This window comes from Brachyhypopomus gauderio, chromosome 12, assembly GCF_052324685.1.
Source record: "Brachyhypopomus gauderio isolate BG-103 chromosome 12, BGAUD_0.2, whole genome shotgun sequence".
Taxonomy (NCBI): Eukaryota; Metazoa; Chordata; class Actinopteri; order Gymnotiformes; family Hypopomidae; genus Brachyhypopomus; species Brachyhypopomus gauderio.
This window is the reverse complement of record NC_135222.1, coordinates 21418180-21439334: the sequence shown is the minus strand read 5'-3', so window position 1 is coordinate 21439334 and position 21155 is coordinate 21418180. Positions and strand designations below refer to the sequence as shown.

At 45.6% G+C, this 21155-nt stretch overlaps 1 protein-coding gene across 13 annotated transcripts in view; it reads right to left on the bottom strand.

Annotated features, from left to right (window-relative positions):
• The window catches only part of plekha7b (pleckstrin homology domain containing, family A member 7b), a 77868-nt gene that overhangs the window by 28657 nt on the left and 28056 nt on the right, over nucleotides 1–21155 (bottom strand). For 11 of the 13 annotated variants that reach the window (XM_077023807.1, XM_077023798.1, XM_077023795.1 and 8 more), the window contains 5 exons: nucleotides 9982–10065; nucleotides 3523–3634; nucleotides 2305–2409; nucleotides 1696–1768; nucleotides 1184–1284 (listed from right to left, as the gene is read on the bottom strand). In XM_077023807.1, the coding sequence (XP_076879922.1) occupies nucleotides 1184–1284; nucleotides 1696–1768; nucleotides 2305–2409; nucleotides 3523–3634; nucleotides 9982–10065 (475 nt within the window). Of the gene's footprint in view, nucleotides 1–1183; nucleotides 1285–1695; nucleotides 1769–2304; nucleotides 2410–3522; nucleotides 3635–9981; nucleotides 10066–18085; nucleotides 18297–21155 lie in introns of those variants that run through there. The other 2 variants (XM_077023804.1, XM_077023800.1) reach the window with 2 other exon arrangements.

Below are 21155 nucleotides of genomic sequence, written 5' to 3'. Positions count from 1 at the left end.
GTGGAGCAACACCAGTCACTGCAGAGAAGAAGTGAACGTCGGCGGCTGGTTAACACCCGAGCACACTAGCTTGATTTGAAAATACCCTCGAGCTCATTTCCTGAACCATGACCAATTTAGGAAGTTCATTGTGTGTTATGCATGCTTTCAAACGGTAAATTGCTTAAAGAAATCACTCACAGCCTAATTAAGAAAAGACTGTTTATTTCCTGTTTAATAGCCTGTAATAAAGGACACTTTCTGGGTGTAATAACTAATCATCTCCTCTGGGTCTGGCTGCTGTCAGGGATGACACCGCTGTGCTGATTTACCATGATGCAGTGCTGCAGTGGGGGAAACTGGCATTGCTCCCACCTGACTGTTAACATTACAGTAAAGATGAGGTGGGGTTTCCATTCAGACCTCACTCAGAAGACAGGACAGGAGATTCAGCAAGCAGACACACACACACACACACACACACACACTCTCTCTCTCTCTCTCTCTCTCACACACACACACACACACACACACACACACTCTCTCTCTCTCTCTCTCTCACACACACACTCACACACAAACACACACACTCTCACACACACTGTCACACACACTCTCTCTATCTCTCTCTCTCTCTCACACACACACACAAACACACACACACAAACACACACACACAAACACACATACTATTAAAACACCATGCAGCTGGAGTAGCAGCTCAATGCCACAGATATTGTAAAGTATTGTAAATCCATGTTAGTTATTCTACTTCTTGCATTCTTTCATTTACTTCACTTTAGTTTATTACTTTAACAAAAACATATGCACAACAAAGAGATCTTTTATTATTTACAGACACCATCAAAGCACAGATGGACAACTATGATAATAATTATTTTTTAGAACCTTCCATTTGTTACGTAGCACTACCTGATGCTAAGAACGATCTACGTGGCTATACTCTAGTCACTGCCCAGACAGTGACCACGGAGGCAGGATGAACAGCCCACCTCCATCCTGACTATCACCAAACTGCTACACCCAGCTGCGGGGGAGAAGCGTCAGGAGGAAGACAGAAGCACGTCCCGTCTGGGCTGCGGAGGAAGACAGAACCGCGTCCCGTCTGGGCTGCGGAGGAAGACAGAAGCGCGTCCCGTCTGGGCTGCGGAGGAAGACAGAACCGCGTCCCGTCTGGGCCTACCTTGAAGGCGTACTTGCGGCCGATGTGGTCTTCAGGCTCCACCGGGGCGATGACGTAGCTGGGGAGGGGAATGCTGCCCAGCACCACCTCCTCACGACTGTCTGCAGCGGGGGAAGAGTGGAGCTGAAGGAGGAGGAGCCCCACAAACACCACCATCTACCTCCACCACAGCACACACGCCAGCGTGGACTCACAGCACTGAACTGTGCTTGGCCTGAGCTGAGCTAAACCGACTCCTAATCTCATTTGTCACAACACAGATGTAGCATTTCATCATTCCTACGGCATGGCCTATATTTGATAAATAAACCACAGACAAACCTAGAAATTCTGATCATCTGAGCTTTCTGATGGACAGCAAATAACACAGTAAACCGCTCATCATATAAAATCAGATTACAGCGGCGGGCACGGTGGGTGCGATACGCCCCACACGAGCGTGAGTGCTGGAGACCTCGGTGCTGCCCGGCCCAGGGAACGGCAGTGCAGCGTGAAGCAGGCCAGGGACTCACCTTTATAGTAGAAGAGGCAGTAATCAGACAGCACAAACCACTTCCTCTTCCACAGCCTCATCCCTGAGCTGTCCTGCAGGAGAGAGAGAGGGAGACACACGGGCCTTCAGCTGCGTCCTGCTGGGGCACGGCGGCTAACTCAGTGTGGGGGAAGGTCCCCTCCATACTCCAGAACATTTGCCCTTGATGGCTTGTGCACGCAGGGGCACGTGAGGCCATTGAACTCTGCTGATGGCTATCTGCCTCTTCACAAGCCTTTCAACAGGGGCTGGACTGCACTGCTACAGTGGTGGTGCTACTCATTACTGTGGCCATGCCCCTTTATCTGAGAAAGGCTTCACACACACACATACACACACACACACAGGCGCACGCATGCACACACTCGCCTTTTGGGGCAAATGCAATTACCTTCCTTAAAGGAGTTCATTCCTTCATCTATCAAGACGCTACGATGAAAAAGGTGTTCAAAGCAATCCACTAAGATTGTATGGTCAGCGTTTACTTAGCCAGAGAGGCAGGTCATGCTAATTTATCACCCGCCTGGCCTGCATTCAACCTGAATGTCCGACAGCAGCCTGCCTAGCCTGGGGGGGGGGCAGAGCTCACCTGTTTGTAGAGCCATCCGCGCACCACCACAGGCATGTTTGGGTTCCTCTTGATGGCGTGATCCCGTTTGCCGAAGCTGTGCACCCTCCCGCAGGGCTTCGAGCTCTGAAACGGAGAAAAAGGGGGGAAAGTGTCTGGCAGGGTTCCGGTGGCAGGGAGATGTCCCAGTAACCAGAACCGTGTCCCTCCATGACCACAACAGCACACTGAGGATCGGGAACTGTGCCTAAGCAGGAAGAGTGAGACTAAAGTGTGCTGAGATGGGCCCACTGCATGCAGGAGCCTGGGAGAGTCCGGCCAGAGAAAGAGTGACCCTGAGGCACCCTGAGAGATCCATCCTTGTCCTGACAAGCAGCTGAGGTGCGACTGACAGGAGAACACGTGAGTGCCACCTAACGCAGGACGTCCACCGTACCGAACAAGGCTACACCACGACGCAGAACCATCTGAGCCCTGTGGTCAGCTGTGGTGAGCGGCGGCTCGCCAGTGCGGTTAGCGCAGCAGGGATCAGCCCGACATGCCTGCTGAGTATCAGGTGAACCGACAGTCTAACAGGGTCGTGGTGCATCGCACCAGGGTGACGTGTGGCACATTGGCCAGCCTCCCTCTCCACGCCCCTCACCTCACAGAGACAGACACACAGCTAGTGTTGGAACCATGCGGTGGAGACCACGAGAGAGGACAACGGTCCTGTGCACTGGAGTCCTGTGCACAGCACCTGTCCTGGCAGTAGAGAGACTCAATCCGGCTTCCACACAATGTGAAAATCACTAACCTATTACTGGGTCCCTCTGCACATTCATCAATGTCAGAGTTGCACTGCCAAAATAGTAGAAATCAATTTACATTTCTACATTAGCCTTAAAAAAGTCGAGAAGTTTTCAATTCAATTTAATGCAAAGTGCTTCAACACTGGAATACACAATATCAGGAATTGTAAATTAGCGTGGAGTAGTGAAGTTTAAGAAAGCACTGGAAAATGGTGCAATAAACAGTTTTCACCGTAACCGTAAAACGGCTCAGATTGGCCCACTGAGGCTGACGGATGCTCTGATGGATGTGTCTGTTAGCTAGCTTGCCTCTCACTCAGCTTGTAGAAGGTTCTAGAAAGTTGTCTCTCTGATTTGATCACAAATCACAAATCAACCCCTAAATTAAGCCGTTAATCAAGCCGTTAGACTGGTGCAGTTAGCATTAGCAAATGACCTAGTCCCTGACCTTTGACCCTGCGGTGGTATCCACAGTGGAAGAGGTGACGGTTGTGGAGGACTCACTGACCATGCCAGGAGGTCTCTGCTCTTGCGGGAGCTTGGACATGCGGGAGTTTGACCTGCGGAGAAGACAACAGGAGAAAGGAGATCTTAAACAACAGTGAGCGGGGCGAGATGGAATAACTACTGTTGTTACACAGAAGGCGGGGAATGACGTGGTTAGGGATTATGATTCCTTCAAGGTACGGTTCCCTTCACAGGGGAAAGCACAACATAATTAAAGACAATCCTGGGGACAGGACAGGAAGAAACGGACTGACAAGAATTACACTTCACACACCCCTTTCCTGTAACACTGATTTACTTACTTGCTTACTGGGTACAACTGATGCAAAGATGTAGCTAATAAGCAAAAGGCAACATCAACTCACTACAGCTTGTAAACACTACAGCTTGTAAACACTACCGCTATCACAAGACCCAAACCCAACCTTCCTCTTATAGAGGCACACTACAAACCTGAGAGTTCACAGATGGCTGCTACACTTGCAACGTTCCCTCACCTTCCGAACTGTAGTAAATAGTGAGCTGTTGGTGGAGGGGCGTGGGCCCACAGCAGGCGGGTTTGGACCTACGGACAGCCACAGCCCCAGCTATGTAGCAGGAGTCTCCCGCACTCTGACAGACACAGTGACTCGTGGCAGTGGCCTTTGTCACAAGACTCCACCGATCTGATCTGATTACCAAGCAGGCTTAAGATCTCACATTCAGACACTCGGTGAAAGTGACACGGCAGAGATGTAATTACACATCAATTCGAAACAGAAGTTAAACCCAACCTTCTTCCCAAGACTAAAGCTTAAATGATTTGTACTAAATGCTTTGATCCACTTGTCCGCCATGTCTCTCTCCATGTCCACAGAGTCTCTATCCCTCTCTGAGTGTAAGTTTGACATTATGTTCTGGCTCTCTAAGAACAGGGAGGAGTCACTTAGAAGTGGATGAAGTTATGTTCTGCCACTTGGAGATGTCACTTACGTTTATATACCTGTTAATTTTAGGGACATTTCCGAATAATGGAGACGGCCTCAGGAATGGCTAACTCGTTACTGCATTTATTAACAAATGATAACAACTGTCAGTCAAATTAACTACCGGTATATTAACAGTTTGTATATAATCTGATTCAAAAGAGAAAACAAGCATTCTGACAGACACTAAGGGATCAGTATTGAAAAAGCGATATGACAGTGTAAACGTACCTCAGAAACTACACACAACAATCTGTTAGGAGGTTTCTAGAGGAGGCTTCTAGAGGTTTCTAGTGGAGGTTTCTAGAGGTGGTTTACATCGCTACCACCACAGTGATACACCTAAGGATCACAAGCCCAGGGCTGGTCCAACAAGAGCTCTATCAGAGGCGCATCAGATCCATCACAGGATCTCACATGGATCTCACAGGACCCCACTGGCTCTTTCAGCACTCCTTCGCTCACACGGGTCTATGATAAGATATGACTAACACAGATGCCATGTTACCCAGGAAATACATTGTGCTGCCCAGCTAAACAATCAAACATTTAATAAACATATGATAAAAATGTCTCGCTACTAAATTATCAGCTGTGTGCTTTCGGCAAAAGGAACAAAAAAAATGCATCACTTGATTGGACATGTCAGAGAGAAGAAAACTGAACACATTCAGTAAACACTGGTTTACTGAACACATGGAACCATCCAGGAGTGTAATATGGACGGTTCCATGTGTCACTCGTAATGTCCCAAGGGAGTATCAGGTGTGTGTGTGTGTGTGTGTGTGTGTGTGTGTGTGTGTGTGTGTGTGTGTGTGTGGAGTAGCTTAGCTGTGAGTATGTATGTGGAGGTGAAGTAACTTAGCTGTGAGCGTGTGTGTGCTATGAGTGTCTATGGGTTTGGACTTAACTTATCTATTAGTGTATGGTGGTGTATGTCACCATGTCTTCCCTGACAACCATAGCCACTACCACACCAACGTGCTTGGACTTTACCCATAAAAACTGAAAATGATTAACTTCCTCTTTACATTTAGAACCATTAAACGACAGTAATAACATGGTCAATGATAAAACAGATTTTGTACAGTGTAGTAAAACATTACATGGCTTGTGAATTATGCAGGATATCTTAGCAGTCAGATGGAATTTTGCTTCTGGTCAGGATCAACACCAAACAAAAGCTGCAAAGTCTGTTTCTGGACACAATGTCATCAAATTAAAAGATAAACAGAAATAAAGTCTGTGGTTAAGCAGCTAGAAGTCACCCATCCAAGCATATTTCAGAGTCACAGCAAGCTGATGCCATGAATTTCACTGCAGTGCTCACAGCAAAGTCACGGCCTCGGCCATGCGATCTACTGACACGCATGTGCACACACACACACACCACCCACGGCTCCGTCTCCGTCTTACAAAGGTCATAAATAATGTTTCTTTCCAGTGGAGAGTGAAGGCTTCCTGTGGAGTCCTGTGAAGAGACCTCAGAAGAGCTGAGCAAGGATCTCCACAGCAGAGGAACCTTCATCCCCCTCCAGTCTCCTTCAGCTCAAGTCCTGGCTCCTGCTCAACATTTTTGTGCGTCCGCTGAGCACCAGGGGACCAGATATTGTTTGATCTGCTCTTTCCTATTGTTATCGGGCCGTGTTCAGGGATGCTCCCTCAGAGACTTGTAGGGAAATACGGATGGTTCATATTTCACAACAAACTCGTGAAAGTGAGTTCAGACCAAGGTCCAGACAAGCCTCTACCAGGAAGATCACACTAAATTCTGACCATTAGCCATGCCTAGTAAGTGGTTAAGTGGGTATTTGGTTTGTTGGCATGGAGCAGTTTACAGACAAATAAAGACGTACATTAGAGAATCACTTTATTAGCAAAAAAAAAGCCTCCAAAAGCAAAGCATATAATTCATTAGCAAAGGACACATTCAGGTGAACAGATCACTGATGACATACAGGTGCGTTCAGGTGCATAAGACCTTGACACCTCTCCTTCTTCATGCCAAAGAGCTACAGTGCCTCAGCCAATTCACTCCCAGGACAGGGCAGCACTGCGTCTGAACTGCGTCTGCACTGCATCTGCACTGCGGCTGCACTAACTGCTGACTGCACAGCTAAGCGTTTTTTTGTTTCTACAGGAAGGCCTGATGAAAGAGCTGCTCCTGGTAGCAGGAATCAGTGTTATGTGCTCTGGCCCCTCCTGGGTGGTTAAATAATTCAGAAGGCTGGTGAGTGTTGGCTCCTGTGGGATTAGATCGGTCTCCGTGTGCAGGCCGATGCGGCATGCCACAACGTTGGGAGTGCGCCACTCAGGTCAAACGAGCACCACACACAGCTCCCGCAGTTCTCCAACCAGGCCATGGATCAACGTCTCCACCCACACGAGCAGATGCAACAGAAGTGGGGCGAGGCTCATTTTCCACTGATACAGGGGAAGTGAGAATGGGCGGTTTCAAAAGAGAGGGAGACCAAAATAACTGATATGACTGGTATGGTCACAGAAATAGCCTTCCCAGCCAGCGAGAGCAGACATGGCCTAGTGATAAGGCCCGTCAAGACAGAATCACCCTCCTCTTCAAACTCGAGGACTGCCATTCACAGGCATGTGGTATGTGGCTACACAGGAGCTAGTGGAAAAGATCCGTGTCTTATGTGAGTTGTTCTGACACTTTTAATTATATCCAGCCGTCAACGGAGCTTACACAGTTCACTCCCTGAATATGTCAGCATGTATGTGGGCAAACAACTATAGTAGCCTGTGGTAGTAGCCTGTGATAGTAGCCTGTGGTAGTAGCCTGTGGTAGGGGTACGTCACATGAGTCACAGGTAAAAGTTATCCTTCAAGTCTCAAATCTTAACCTTCAAGTCTCAAATCTTAACCTTCAAGTCTCAAGCAAAGCCCAAGATTATGTGGTGAGAGTGAGCAGGTCAAGGTGAGTCAGGCAGCACAATTCACGTCACTGGTCAGGTCACGGAAGCCACGGGTCCAATCATACGAAATTCTGATGATTGACCTGTTTCTACATAAAATGCAGGTAAACGACAGCGGTCAAAAATTGAATTTTAAAATTCTAAATTAGCGCCACTCCTTCATTTATTAACAGCCAAGGAGTTTCTCATATGACATGTTGTCATTGCTTTCCTCTTACACCACTCAAAAATTTATTTTTGTGCCCTATTTCTGCACATGCAAGCATATATTCAGCATGAACAAAACATTTTATGCACACACAAAAACAACCTATATAAATCTATAATGAGAAGAATGATGATTATTGAGGAAACAATAATGAGTGTTACGCAATAAAAGTTCTCAATAAAAGCTTATTTCTACTCCTAAAGACAGAAGTCCAACCAGTCGTGCCCAGCTCTGCTCCATGTGCAGCCTCACTGTTCCCTCATCATTACTCTGTGCACTCACGCCTACGATTTCAGCCAATCAGGAAAAAAAACAGCAGCTTTTCAGCCAATCAGAATTAACAGGCAAAATTTAAATATTTAATAAAATGTTTTCATTATCACATCCTTTAGAGTCATCTGACTCAACTCAAGTCATGAATACCAAGTCAAGTCTTTATCAGTTTTAGTCAAGCAAGTATCAAGAACTTAAATTTGGGACTCAAGGCAAGTCACATGGCTGGAGTCGGCCATGTATGATGCTAACACACGTTAGCTCCATCTCTCCATGCACCAGTGCTGCTGTGCAGTTCACCTTCCTCACACTGGGCACCTAATAAGAGGCATCAATCAGCCCACGGCAGACCCTCGAAGGCTGCATGCAGTAAAAAAGTATCCAACGTAAACGTGTCATATTCTTATACGTGCCAAACATTTTAAATCCATGACAAAAGGCACCACAGACCTTCTTCGATCTTGCTGATCTTGAAGCTCTACGCGGCATTCCCATTAAAACTCCATCTATTCTGAACCAAAGAATGTGCCGATCACCTTCACAAGAAATTGCAATGATAGTAATAGCTATTACTCTCATTATCTTCGGACATCCTTGTCTGATTTACAGCTCCCAATAAGCCCATATTCAACAGCATATGTGAGCAATAGCGGCCTCATTACCATAAATCCATTTCCTATGATAATGATGCCGCCTGGTATAGGCAATCACTTTAAAAACAGAAATATGAAATAAAGGAGAAGAGGAGGGAGGAGTGATTGATGAAGAGGGGAGTTATGCGTATTCAACAACGTCATGAATAAATCTATATTCTTTTGAGACTAGCATGTGTTTACCTTTGTAGACATTCATGTTACTACACACCAGCTCTACTAACAGAGTGGGTATTCTCATTGTCCAGTGTTGTCAATAACATCAATATATCAATTCTTATCAATACTGAGCATTAGTTTGTTAAGCTGTTACTGCATTGACGTCAGGGCAGAATAAGAGCAGAAAGGCCAGTGTGTACGTGGGCCGTCATCAGACCTGTATCAGACCTGTATCAGACCTGCATCAAACCTGCAGCTATAGGTCATTTTACACCAGAAGTGCTGTGGTCAGTTACATTTTGGTAACAGTGACTATGTTTTTCACATATAATTGAATCTAAAACAGCTTCTGTGCTGAGGTCTTTTGTCATAATTTTCCTTCAAAATGTTATAATAATATATAACTTAATAATACAGTATATTTGACAACAATTATTGTCAAATATAGATTAATTGTAAAACACTAAGAGAATTCTCGGTCTTTGTGGAGGTTTTAATACTGCTGAGGCTGGCTATTTTCTGATTAAGCATAGCATTTATTTGTGTTGACAACTGAATGGTGTTCATTAAAAATATATAATTGGGTTATTAAAGTTGTTGACAATTGCTGTATTTCAATTTATCTCTCGTGCAACTTTGTCTCAGTACTTGTGTGAAGATGAGCTTCACTTTAATTTGGACTAAAACACTTACTTGCTATATTTGGTGTAGTTATTGCTATGAAATTAACTTGTATATTTGTAGAACAATGTGAGTCTGATATTTTACTATTATTCAAATTTTCACATCAATTCATTCAAAGTAGTCAAGATTGTGGTTAAATTATGTAAGAAAATACTAACATAAATACATTCTTTTTCTGTTCACATCACTTTATTTACTTTACTTTTGAATTTCACAGTTTGTGTTTTTGAACAAGAATACTGATCTGCAAGAGAAATAAACATTTTGTAAAACATTACATTTTAAATTAAAAATAAAAAGACCTTCAGTTCTGTCAGCCTTTGGTATAAATAGCATTGAATATCGATATATTTCAAAGCACTGTATCAAATCTGGACATTTCAGTATTACGACAACACTGTGACCTTAACACTGAACTTTTAAGAACTAATCTGAGTTGGCAGGTATATTAATACAGAAGAAAACAATAAAACAAATAAATAAACTGTTCGCTCTCAGATAAAAAAAGAAGGTATAAGCACTCACTGTTCGTGCACGATGAAGTCGGTGTTTTCTGGAGATATCTGTCCTGTCACAGGGTGTCGGAACACCGTGGTCCTCTCGTTGTGGCTGAGGAAGGAGAGCAGAAAGAAGAGGACAAGTGAGCAGAAAAAACCCAACAAAAACAACAGCAGAAAACGAAGAGAGGAAAAAAAAAACGAAAAGCAATAATGTATTAATCAAGGGGGGGTAGAATTCTCCCCACATGCTACAGCTTGCTGTACACCCAGAGACCACACCAGCGTTCCCAGCAGAGTGAGGAATGTGGAAAGGGCCCGATTATTTCGCACAGAGTGTGGGCCTCAGCCCGACCCGGAGAACCATGCCTAGAACCTTAACGATGCCAAACACACGGGGTCCTTCCTCACTTCAACTAGGATATCAAGGCATCTCAGTGACAGCAGTAAGAATAAGAGAGACATCAGTGGTCAAATAATATGAAGAATATGGTCTGGGCCCAATCACAACCAATACCACCGTTACAAACGCACCACTTCACCACTGATCCTTCTAGAGACACAGTATTGGGAAAATACGGGCACAATGTAGTCATTCCTTTCCACGTCAGAAATAGGGTCTTGTCCCATATAGCGGCAATCTGGTGTCTGGACGCACTAGAGATATCAGCTAGGAGGCACAATGCATTTTCAGGTTACTAGACTTGGTTCCATTTTGTCTGCGGAGAACAGAAATCTAAAGAAAGCGTCCTCAGTTCAGCCGTCTATCAATGCTTTGGCTCCCTGGTGAGTTGATATGTTGTCATGGTGATGTGAAGGTTACACTGCACACCAGATCAGTCAGTAGCATACCACAGTGAGTCCTCTGTCTGAGCCCTTCATCACCCAGACTGGTCATGTGTATGGCTCAGAGCTCAGCTTTAGCGAGACAAGCCGGGACAGCTGGTACCACACCCTGAAGATGCCATAGTGCGGGCTGTGCTGGGCGTTACCCGAAGACACCGTGGTCATCACCACCCGTGACTGCAGGACTGACCCTTCAGCGTGGGCAGCCTGACTGTCACATGGGTCCTGTCACACGTGTCCTGTCACACGTGTCCTGATACACATGTCCTGTCACATGGGTCCTGTCACATGTGTCCTGTCACACGTGTCCTGTCACATGAGTCCTGTCACACTGGTCCTCTCACGTGTCCTGATACACGTGTCCTGTCACACGGGTCCTGCTACACGTGTCCTGTCACATGAGTCCTGTCACACGGTTCTCTCACGTGTCCTGTCACACGTGTCCTGTCACATGTGTCCTGTCACACAGGTCCTCCCTCTCATGTGTCCTGATACACGTGTCCTGTCACACAGGTCCTGCTACACGTGTCCTGTCACACGGGTTCTCTCACGTGTCCTGATACACGTGTCCTGTCACAAGGGTCCTCTCACACGGGTCCTGCTACACGGGTCCTGTCACACGGTTCTCTCACGTGTCCTGATACACGTGTCCTGTCACATGAGTCCTGTCACACAGGTCCTCTCACGTGTCCTGATACACGTGTCCTGTCACACAGGTCCTGCTACACGTGTCCTGTCACACGGGTTCTCTCACGTGTCCTGATACACGTGTCCTGTCACACGGGTCCTCTCACACGGGTCCTGTCACATGAGTCCTGTCACACGGTTCTCTCACGTGTCCTGATACACGTGTCCTGTTACACGTGTCCTGTCACACGTGTCCTGATACATGTGTCCTGTCACATGGGTCCTCTCACACGTGTCCTGATACACATGTCCTGTCACATGGGTCCTGTCTCACATGTCCTCTCACACAGGTCCTGATACACGTGTCCTGTCACACGTGTCCTGTTACATGGGTCCTGTCTCACGTGTCCTCTCACACGTGTCCTGATACACGTGTCCTGTCACACGTGTCCTGTCACATGTGTCCTGTCACACGGGTTCTCTCACGTGTCCTGATACACGTGTCCTGTCACACGTGTCCTGTCACACGTGTCCTGTCACACGTGTCCTGATACACATGCCCTGTCACATGGTTCCTGTCTCACATGTCCTCTCACACAGGTCCTGATACACGTGTCCTGTCACATGGGTCCTGTCACACGTGTCCTGTTACACGGTTCCTGTTTCACATGTCCTCTCACACGTGTCCTGTCACATGAGTCCTGTCACACGGGTTCTCTCACGTGTCCTAATACACGTGTCCTGTCACACGTGTCCTGTCACACGTGTCCTGTCACATGGGTCCTGTCACACGTGTCCTGATACACATGCCCTGTCACATGGTTCCTGTCTCACATGTCCTCTCACACAGGTCCTGATACACGTGTCCTGTCACATGGGTCCTGTCACACGTGTCCTGTTACACGGTTCCTGTCTCACGTGTCCTCTCACACGTGTCCTGATACACGTGTCCTGTCACATGGTCCTGTCACACGTGTCCTGTCACACGTGTCCTGTCACACGGGTCCTGTCACACGGGTCCTGTTACATGGGTCCTGTTACATGGGTCCTGTTACATGGGTCCTGTCTCATGGGTCCTCTCACACGTGTCCTGATACACGTGTCCTGTCACATGGGTCCTGTCACATGTGTCCTGTCACATGTGTCCTGTTTCACATGTCCTCTCACACGTGTCCTGTCACACGTGTCCTGTCACACGTGTCCTGTTACATGGGTCCTGTCACACGTGTCCTGTTACATGTGTCCTGTCTCACGTGTCCTGTCTCACGTGTCCTGTCACATGGGTCCTGTTACATGGGTCCTGTCACACGTGTCCTGTTACATGGGTCCTGTTACACGGGTCCTGCTACACATGTCCTGCCACAAGGGTGACCATGGTGACCATGGCAACCAGCACCTCCAAGCTGGTCATAAGTGAAGTGTGAGTGATGCGCCGTGAAATTCAACATCCCATGGGAAACGATCCTCCATCTCCGCCCCTTGAAGACCCCCCCACCCCCCCCCCCCTCTCTGGCCCTGCATGGCCAAGTGCAAAAGTCTATAAATAGTCACAGCACACACAGGGATCTGAGGAGTGACACCACCTATGGTATGCTGTGTAGCCAAGCAAACACATTCCTTGATTACATAATTCTGATAACACCCATATCCATAGTTCCATTGTCTTTTCACACATCACCATGAAGATGACCACTGCTGGTTTAATACAATGCTTTCCATGGAGGCGCTTACTGAATGTAATGTTATCGTTCACAGAACAACACCATTCAGACACGATGAAACTACACAATAGTGTAACATCAGGACCATTCTGTTCATTCTCCCATGTAATGAGTTTACACAAAGATCAATATTGGGATCCAAATTAATAAACCAGTTAACACGTGCACAAAGAGGAAGTGAAGAAAACAATGAAATTGAATCCTAATAAAATGTGCTAGAGAAGCATCATGCTTGGAAAAAGTTTATTAGCCATCTGCTGGCAGGGGTGTAATAACTGTCATCTTAGCTCACATAAACAAGGAGAAGCAGATCGGTACTGATGAATCACTCAGCCACACTGATTCCAGTCAGAACGCAGTCGTTCCATCATCTCAACGCAGACACTAGTAAACACTGATGTTCTGAGATGTTCTACATCACATGGCAATGTGGGCAGCAGCTCTAAGTCTGGCTCCAGGGGGTACAGAGGAACAGTCACACCATACAACCCTCCAACAATGGGGACTGGCTCACCCTTCAGAGCCCAGCTCAACTATGGGACGTGCTAGAGGTCATACGTCAGTTCATATACTGGTTCATGCACTCAGTCCGCCTTTAGCTCCACATAAATGTCACAGGTCTAAAGTACCCATATAGTCTTCCTTCAATTTGATTACAGACAATAAATGTGTAGCACTGGATAATATCCATCACATTCAGTTTGAGGGGACATTTTTACTAGTGTTGGTGTTTTTGTTGGGCTTGGGGTGTTGTGCTCAAAATATTACTGTAAAAAATGTTTGCCCCTAAGTGAACTGTGTCTTCTAAGTGTTGTGTCTTCTCCAGTATTTTATGTTTACTGACTGTAATCAAAGGAAGTGAGACTAAAGCAGAGGCAGTTTACTCAAAAGGAAACCTATCCTCCATCGGTCAGCCCATCGAGTAGCAGTCCGCGTTTTATAGTGCTATAGGTTTAAAGGGAATGTTGCGAGAGGAAAACAGAACTCTGCACTCATAGCTAATAAACATAAAGGCACTTTACTCAATGCACTCAATCAGCACTCAATGGTCAGGTAGAAAACACTCCACTTTCATTCAAAACTTGAACATCTGCTCAACATCATCATTTTCATTTAAAGGTCATGTGTGCAAAACACTCATGTTCAATTCAAACCCTGCCAAAAGGCTTTGGCGCAAAAAGGTTGTTAGCAGAGAGATTTCCTCTTACATTTCTAATCTAAGAATGCACTTGATACAATGACCAATATATATGTTAATTCTGTGACCATCATGCACAGGAAAAATTACACAAATTATGAATCTGTCTTATAGACATTGCGCTGTATTATATCTAGTAAACAAGATATGTGGAACTCAATTTACTTCTGTCTTGTACTTCTCAAGATCAATGTCTCGATTCAGTCTCAAAAGAAGTTCTTTTGTCCTCCTGAACTTAATAACATCATCAGTAGTATTATTTGATATGGCCACTCGTACAAGGTAATATACACCAATCAGCTATAGCACCAAAACAAATTCTCTAATATGTCTAATAGCATGTTCTCCACATGCCACCAGAACACCTCCGACCCACCAAAGCCTGGTCTCCACAAGATATTTGAAGGTGCCGCTTGGCACCATGATTACAGTATTTCATTTCAACTAAATAGTTTTTCTCAACAAAACACTTTTGCAAAGGAAATACCATAGTGCTAGCTTGCTAAAGCTAATCTGGGACTATTGATTTGAAATTCTGTTTTATTGTTAGTTAACTATGAAAAATAAATAACTTAAAATTACATTAAATGACACAACAAGCCACCTTAGTTACACCGAAAACATATTTGTGCCAGAATGTCTTATTTATGATTGATAATTCACATTTAATTAGATCCAAGTGAGTTAGCTATCCAGCTAATGTCAAAAGGTTTACAAGCACACTAGATATCAATACCACAGAATTAAGACACTAACGTGACTGGTACATTTATGGCTCAGAAATCTCTGACTGGCTGGAGTTTTGGGGCATGAACGTTTTGCACTGAGCAGATGTGAAACCTGAGAGAGGTTTGTGCAGCTGGGAACAAGCATTGCTTACAAGCATGGGTTTTGAATGTGGAGAGCGCTGTAGAGTATGTTCACAAGCTCTGAACGGAACATGAGTGTTTTGCACATACGGGTTTTGAATGGAAATAACGTTATTGAGAAGGTTTTCAAGTTTTGAATGAAAGCAAATGAATGAAGGTGTTTTGTTGAGCGAACCAAAGGTGTTTACCTGCATATTCAGTGCTTGATATGTGCATTCAAGTTCGTTAGATGCGCACTCAGCGCATCGCTTACTATCAAAGTGTAATATTCCATGATATATACATTAACACAATTATCTTCTCTCGTACGTTTTAGCACAAAAGTAAGTCGGTAGAGCAGTGCTAAATAGGGTAGAGGATGAAACATGAACTCTACGTGTCAGCATGTGCGGCCACAGGCCATAAATTTACTTATAAAATGGGTGTTTCTAATAAAGGGAGAATAGGCCACATATTAAAATGTAAATCTTTAAAAAAAAAACAAGAAAATCAGAGTTATATAGTTATATACACCATTTAGCGTAATTAGTCTACTGGAACTGTGTGCCCGTTTAGCTTAAACGAGTCCGCTGGAACTGTTGCGTTTCTGCAGCGTTATGCCTCGTTTTCCCCCCGTGTTTCTCTAGTCCTCCACTGCCAGTATGCCGTGTGCTCTTTTTAATGAAGGGGTGTTCACCAGCAACGGATGTCGCCAGTTTTCTTTTGTACCGATGCTACAATGTCAAACTGGGTTTGTGGAAGTGCTGCAGTAGACGCTGGTCATCTGTAATAACTCCACATCATTATGTGTTGTTTAATAAAGTGAGTAAAATCTGATAAAATGTGCTGGTTGCAACAATTGTTTGTTAAATGAAAAATATGTGTCACAACACACTCACTAGCTAATTACTGTTTTCTGAAAGGAGCTTTCAGACGAAGCTGGAGTGGTGAGATTCTCAGCCAGAGTTCACTATAGGCTACACAATAAAACACAATAGGAAACAACAATTTTAATAAGGTCTCGGTAGAGAAACTACAAACTCATCCATTAAGTTTAGAAAGACTCACTCCCTTTCCCCCTAAAACACCCCCCACAATCATTTTCTGCACAGTGGCGGGTTCCTCCTGATCTCGTATTGCGTTTAATGGGAATCTGCCTTCTTCAGCCTTTTTTTTCCGCCGCATTACTTTGGAACTATTTGTCATGGAATCCACTCTGTGGTGTTCTGGCCCGCTCTGTCCTGATAAACAGAATCACATATTTCAGCTAGGACGCAGGTCCCAGTGAAAACCAGAGGAAATTACCTGGTACATCTGGACAGATGTTTTGCTTGGCTGGCTTATTTAGTAGATTTATGGCAAAAATAACATCATCACTGCCTTCACTCCAATCTCAGACACTGAGCTGCACCTATTATCTGTACATTTTAAAAGTCAAATACTCTAACCATACAGGTTCACGTTAGGATAATAGTCTAGATCATCTGCATTGTTCAAACCCTTAATTTCCTTAATGTTCAGCTCTTCAAGGCCTGTACATTCAAACATGCTCTCAAGGACACAGTGCTCTTTAAATACCAGCCTTTACACAGTCCTAGGAACCAGCCAATCAACAATCAGTCTGTCTGTTCAAGGTTACTCAAACAAGACGTCTATCATTACACAGATGACTGCCGACACTTCAACTACAGAGTACATCATGTGACTACTGCATTCCTGTACAATTTGGTAGTGTAACCTGATGTTAACCATTCACCAGACTGAGCCTTGGGGAGACATAATTACCTCAACTCTCCAGTACCTCTTGGAAATCTAATCTCCTCTCACAAGTGTTGATTGAGCGATAATCAGTTGTACTTTAATGTGATATGAAAACCATGAATGGAATATTTGGTGCCTGGCATATTTATAAATGTTTATAAATGGAACATCAATCTAGTTTTTTGTCCAATTGAAAAGCCAGAGAGATTCAGAAAGATTCTCCGTGAGATGTCTGAACAGCCGAACAGCACTTTTAAAGGCACAAATAATGCCCCAAGCATTCATCAGGTGGTGTTTATGACCTGCTTGACGGACGGTGGTTAGAAACAGATGGCGTCAGCAGTGAAGTGGGAAAGGGTGTTAACGCAGCGATGACCCCCACGCTAACACGTCCGAGAGGAGAGAAAGCCACACGCTACCTTCTGAATGCCAAAACGTCACGCGGCGCAGACAACCTCAACAGCTCTCGTGGAAATACAAGAAAGGTTGAAGCCAATGAAAAAACAACTCTATTTCTAGATGGTTTTTTCACCTTGTTTGGCTGTGACAACAAGTGGCCTGAACAACTCAGCAGAGGTAGCTGGGCTCGGTCGGGGCGACTTGTCTTCGTCATGTTGCCAGTGTCAGGTTTATTTTCCTGGTTCTCATCATGCTCTGAATTTTCCCCGCTGCAGAATTCGCAGAATTCCTTCCTGTGTTCGGACCGTCTGGAGCACGGTCGGTCTGTTGCTCTGATTTGCCTCGTCCGTCCCGTTGAGGGAGGACGTTCAGTAAACTCCAGGCTCCAAGGTTCAGCAGCAGCTCACCGCAGCAAACACGAAGCTTGGTAAATCCTTATCAAGGGCAGCGTGCTGTTACCGTTGGCTGTGCTGTGAAAGGCTCGGCGTACTGGGCTGTTCCAGCCTATCACAGAAGCTTCAGGTTACACAGAAACTCAACACCTCAGCAAGGCCACAAATCCTATTAAAGAATCTCCACTCAAGCTGAGCAAGTTCCATGTGCTTTAAAGTACACTTCCTGAACTCAAAGTGAACTTTAAATCACACAAGCGCTGCAAGTGCCATGCGTTCGCCCTGAGCCACTTTCTCCGTCTGCTCTGACATAGTGACCCATGTTCTGCATATACCTCACCTGAAGAAGAGATGATTATCGTCCTGCTTTCATTGTGCTGGTGGAGGGCCTCAACGGCAACAGCAGGAGACGGAGAAATGGCAGACAGTGGCCGCTGCTGAAGTTAAGAGTGATGGCAGACACAATCACACCAGGCTCACGCTGTCAGCCCAGAAGAAGCTTGCGAATTTCCCCACGGCCGATCAGGGATCGGCCTCTCTTTCTGTCCACCTCTCTCTGTCCCTCTCTCTCTCTCTCTCTCTCTCTCTCTCACCCACACCCAGAGTACCACTTTGCCTAGTTGCTTATCAGTTCTTCTCCCTCCTCTCTCTCTCATTCCCAGCCAGAAAGTCAAATAAGGAAGGAGGGTGTTATTCACCTCTGTGTCCAAATTTTTTTTCCCCAATGTCTGCTTTTTGTTTGGGGCTGTCCCCAGCACAATTCCTTTCACTCCATGACACACACACACACACACACACACACACACCACCCTGCTGGACATGTCTGCTGCCCTCTCGAAGGCCCTGGGATATTTTTTCCACTGTGAATTGTGAGACTTTCCTGTAAGAGCACACAGCTGATCGTATCATTGTTACACAAGTTTCCTGTTCAAAAACACTGGATTTTGGAACTGTGAGAAGAGGCAAATGTCTCCACTTTAAACTTAATCAAAATGCAAAGTTTATAAATTACACCCAATCTAAAACCATATATGCTCTGTCCTACTATAGAGTGTGTATCAGGCTATAGAGAAATACATCTACCTCCTGTTAGTGCTAACCACAATTTTGCTTCAATAACTGCATATCTAACTTGCCACCCCAGCCGCTATTGGTCAGCCTCTGCCTCGTAAACAACCCAAGGGAGAGAGCTGATTGGTGCAGGAGAAATAGCACCGCATGATAGGCAGACCCAGAGTAAGAGCAAGATGCTACATATCCAGCTGTAACGTCAGTAATGAGCCTCTGGTCCTACAGACAGGAGTGTTGCACCATCAGAAGAGAGCAATAAAAGTTTGACATGACCGCACATCTACACACACACATACACACAGGGATGACCCACACACCTATACACACACACAAGGATGACTACACACACAGCAATGACTACACACCTATACACACACACAGGGATGACCCACACACCTATACACACACAAGAATGACCACACACATGGCGATTACCACACACCTATACACACACAGGGATGACCACACAACTATACACACACACACTGGGATGACCACACACACAGCGATGACCACACACCTATACACACACAAGAATGACCACACACACGGCGATTACCACACACCTATACACACACACAAGGATGACCACACACACGGCGATTACCACACACCTATACACACACACAAGGATGACCACACACACAGCGATGACCACACACCTATACACACACACAGGGATGACCCACACACCTATACACACACAAGAATGTCCACACACACGGCGATTACCACACACCTATACACACACAGCAATGACCACACACCTATACACACACAGGGATGACCACACAACTATACACACACACGGGGATGACCACACACACAGCAATGAACACACACCTATACACACACACACAGGGATGACCCACACACCTACACACACACAAGAATGACCACACACACGGCGATGACCACACAACTATACACACACACAAGGATGACCACACACCTTTATGCACACACAGTAGATGACTATAGATACTCCACAATAAATATTTTAGCACAATGTTTAAAATGTTCCTTTAAAAAGTTTAATAAAATTTTTTTGTCAAGCTTTGTTAAAGTGGCTAGTCTTGAATCAAGAGTTGCTTGTAGCAATTGTTTGAACATGCCAAACTAATAATGAACATGGATATGAAATTCAAGTTGGGCTCCTCCTGTCTGAGCTCGTCCACCAGGGGGTGCTGCTCTTCCCCCACTGGAGGCAGAGGGTATCCCTAGTGTAAAACTGGTGTTGGATTCAGGAAAACTAACCCCCCCCCCCCCTCCCTCCCCAAACTCACCCAGAACAACTACCCCTCCCTCCCCAAACTCACCCAGAAAAAACTACCCCTCCCTCCCCAAACTCACCCAGAAAAAACTACCCCTCCCTCCCCAAACTCACCCAGAACAACTACCCCTCCCTCCCTGAACTCACCCAGAAAAACTACCCCTCCCTCCCTGAACTCACCCAGAAAAACTACCCCTCCCTCCCTGAACTCACCCAGAAGCCTAAAGACACAGGTCATCTCTCCAGCAACTGGCTACTGGTACACAAAGGAGCCTAAATTAACCCAGAACAGAGACATCGTAGTAGAGTGGGGTGGGGGGGTGTCATGGTACAGCCACGGATGCCCTGCCACGGGGCAGCAACAGCCTGGGAAGCCCCAGCTAGTGCCCACAGAGACAGGGTTACGCTGTTCATTACACAGCACATTTCCATGAGGAACCGCCACGCACCTCCGGGTCACAAAGCAGCAGACAGCACCAGCAGAAGGCTAATGAGAACCCAGTCAAGGGAGCCAGCACACTGGGACAAAGAGCAGGGCTTTCACAGCACTGGCTTCTTTTCTCCTCGTCTGGGTGTGCCTTCAATGACCAGCCCGAAGACCGAAGGCTCTAGAATAGTAAGTGTGTTTGAAAGTGGTGACTTAAAAAACATGACCAGGAAAAGCCAAGGCCCAGCAGGAGTTTAGAAAAATGTATAAGTTTTGCTCTGCAGTTGAAAAGAAAACTTCTCTGATTACTGTGAAAATCTACCAACAGATATGTTTTTGGAATTAATTCATCCTCTTCCAGCCAAAAGCTGAGGAACCAGTTCCAGTGTTTTTCAAACCACTGGGTCTGGACTATGGACTGGCACCTATGAACTTCCGTTCCTAGTATGGATACACACACACACAGAGAAGAAATCAGCTTGGCGTTCAGACACCCTGCAAAGTGCTAACATCACACACTCAAAGAGATTCTCCTCTCAGCACACATGTAGAGCCCCGTTCTCAGAGCCTGGTCAGCACTTCTCACCCCTCTGTTTTTATAGGTGAATATTAACAGCCTCATAAACAGATCTGTCGTTA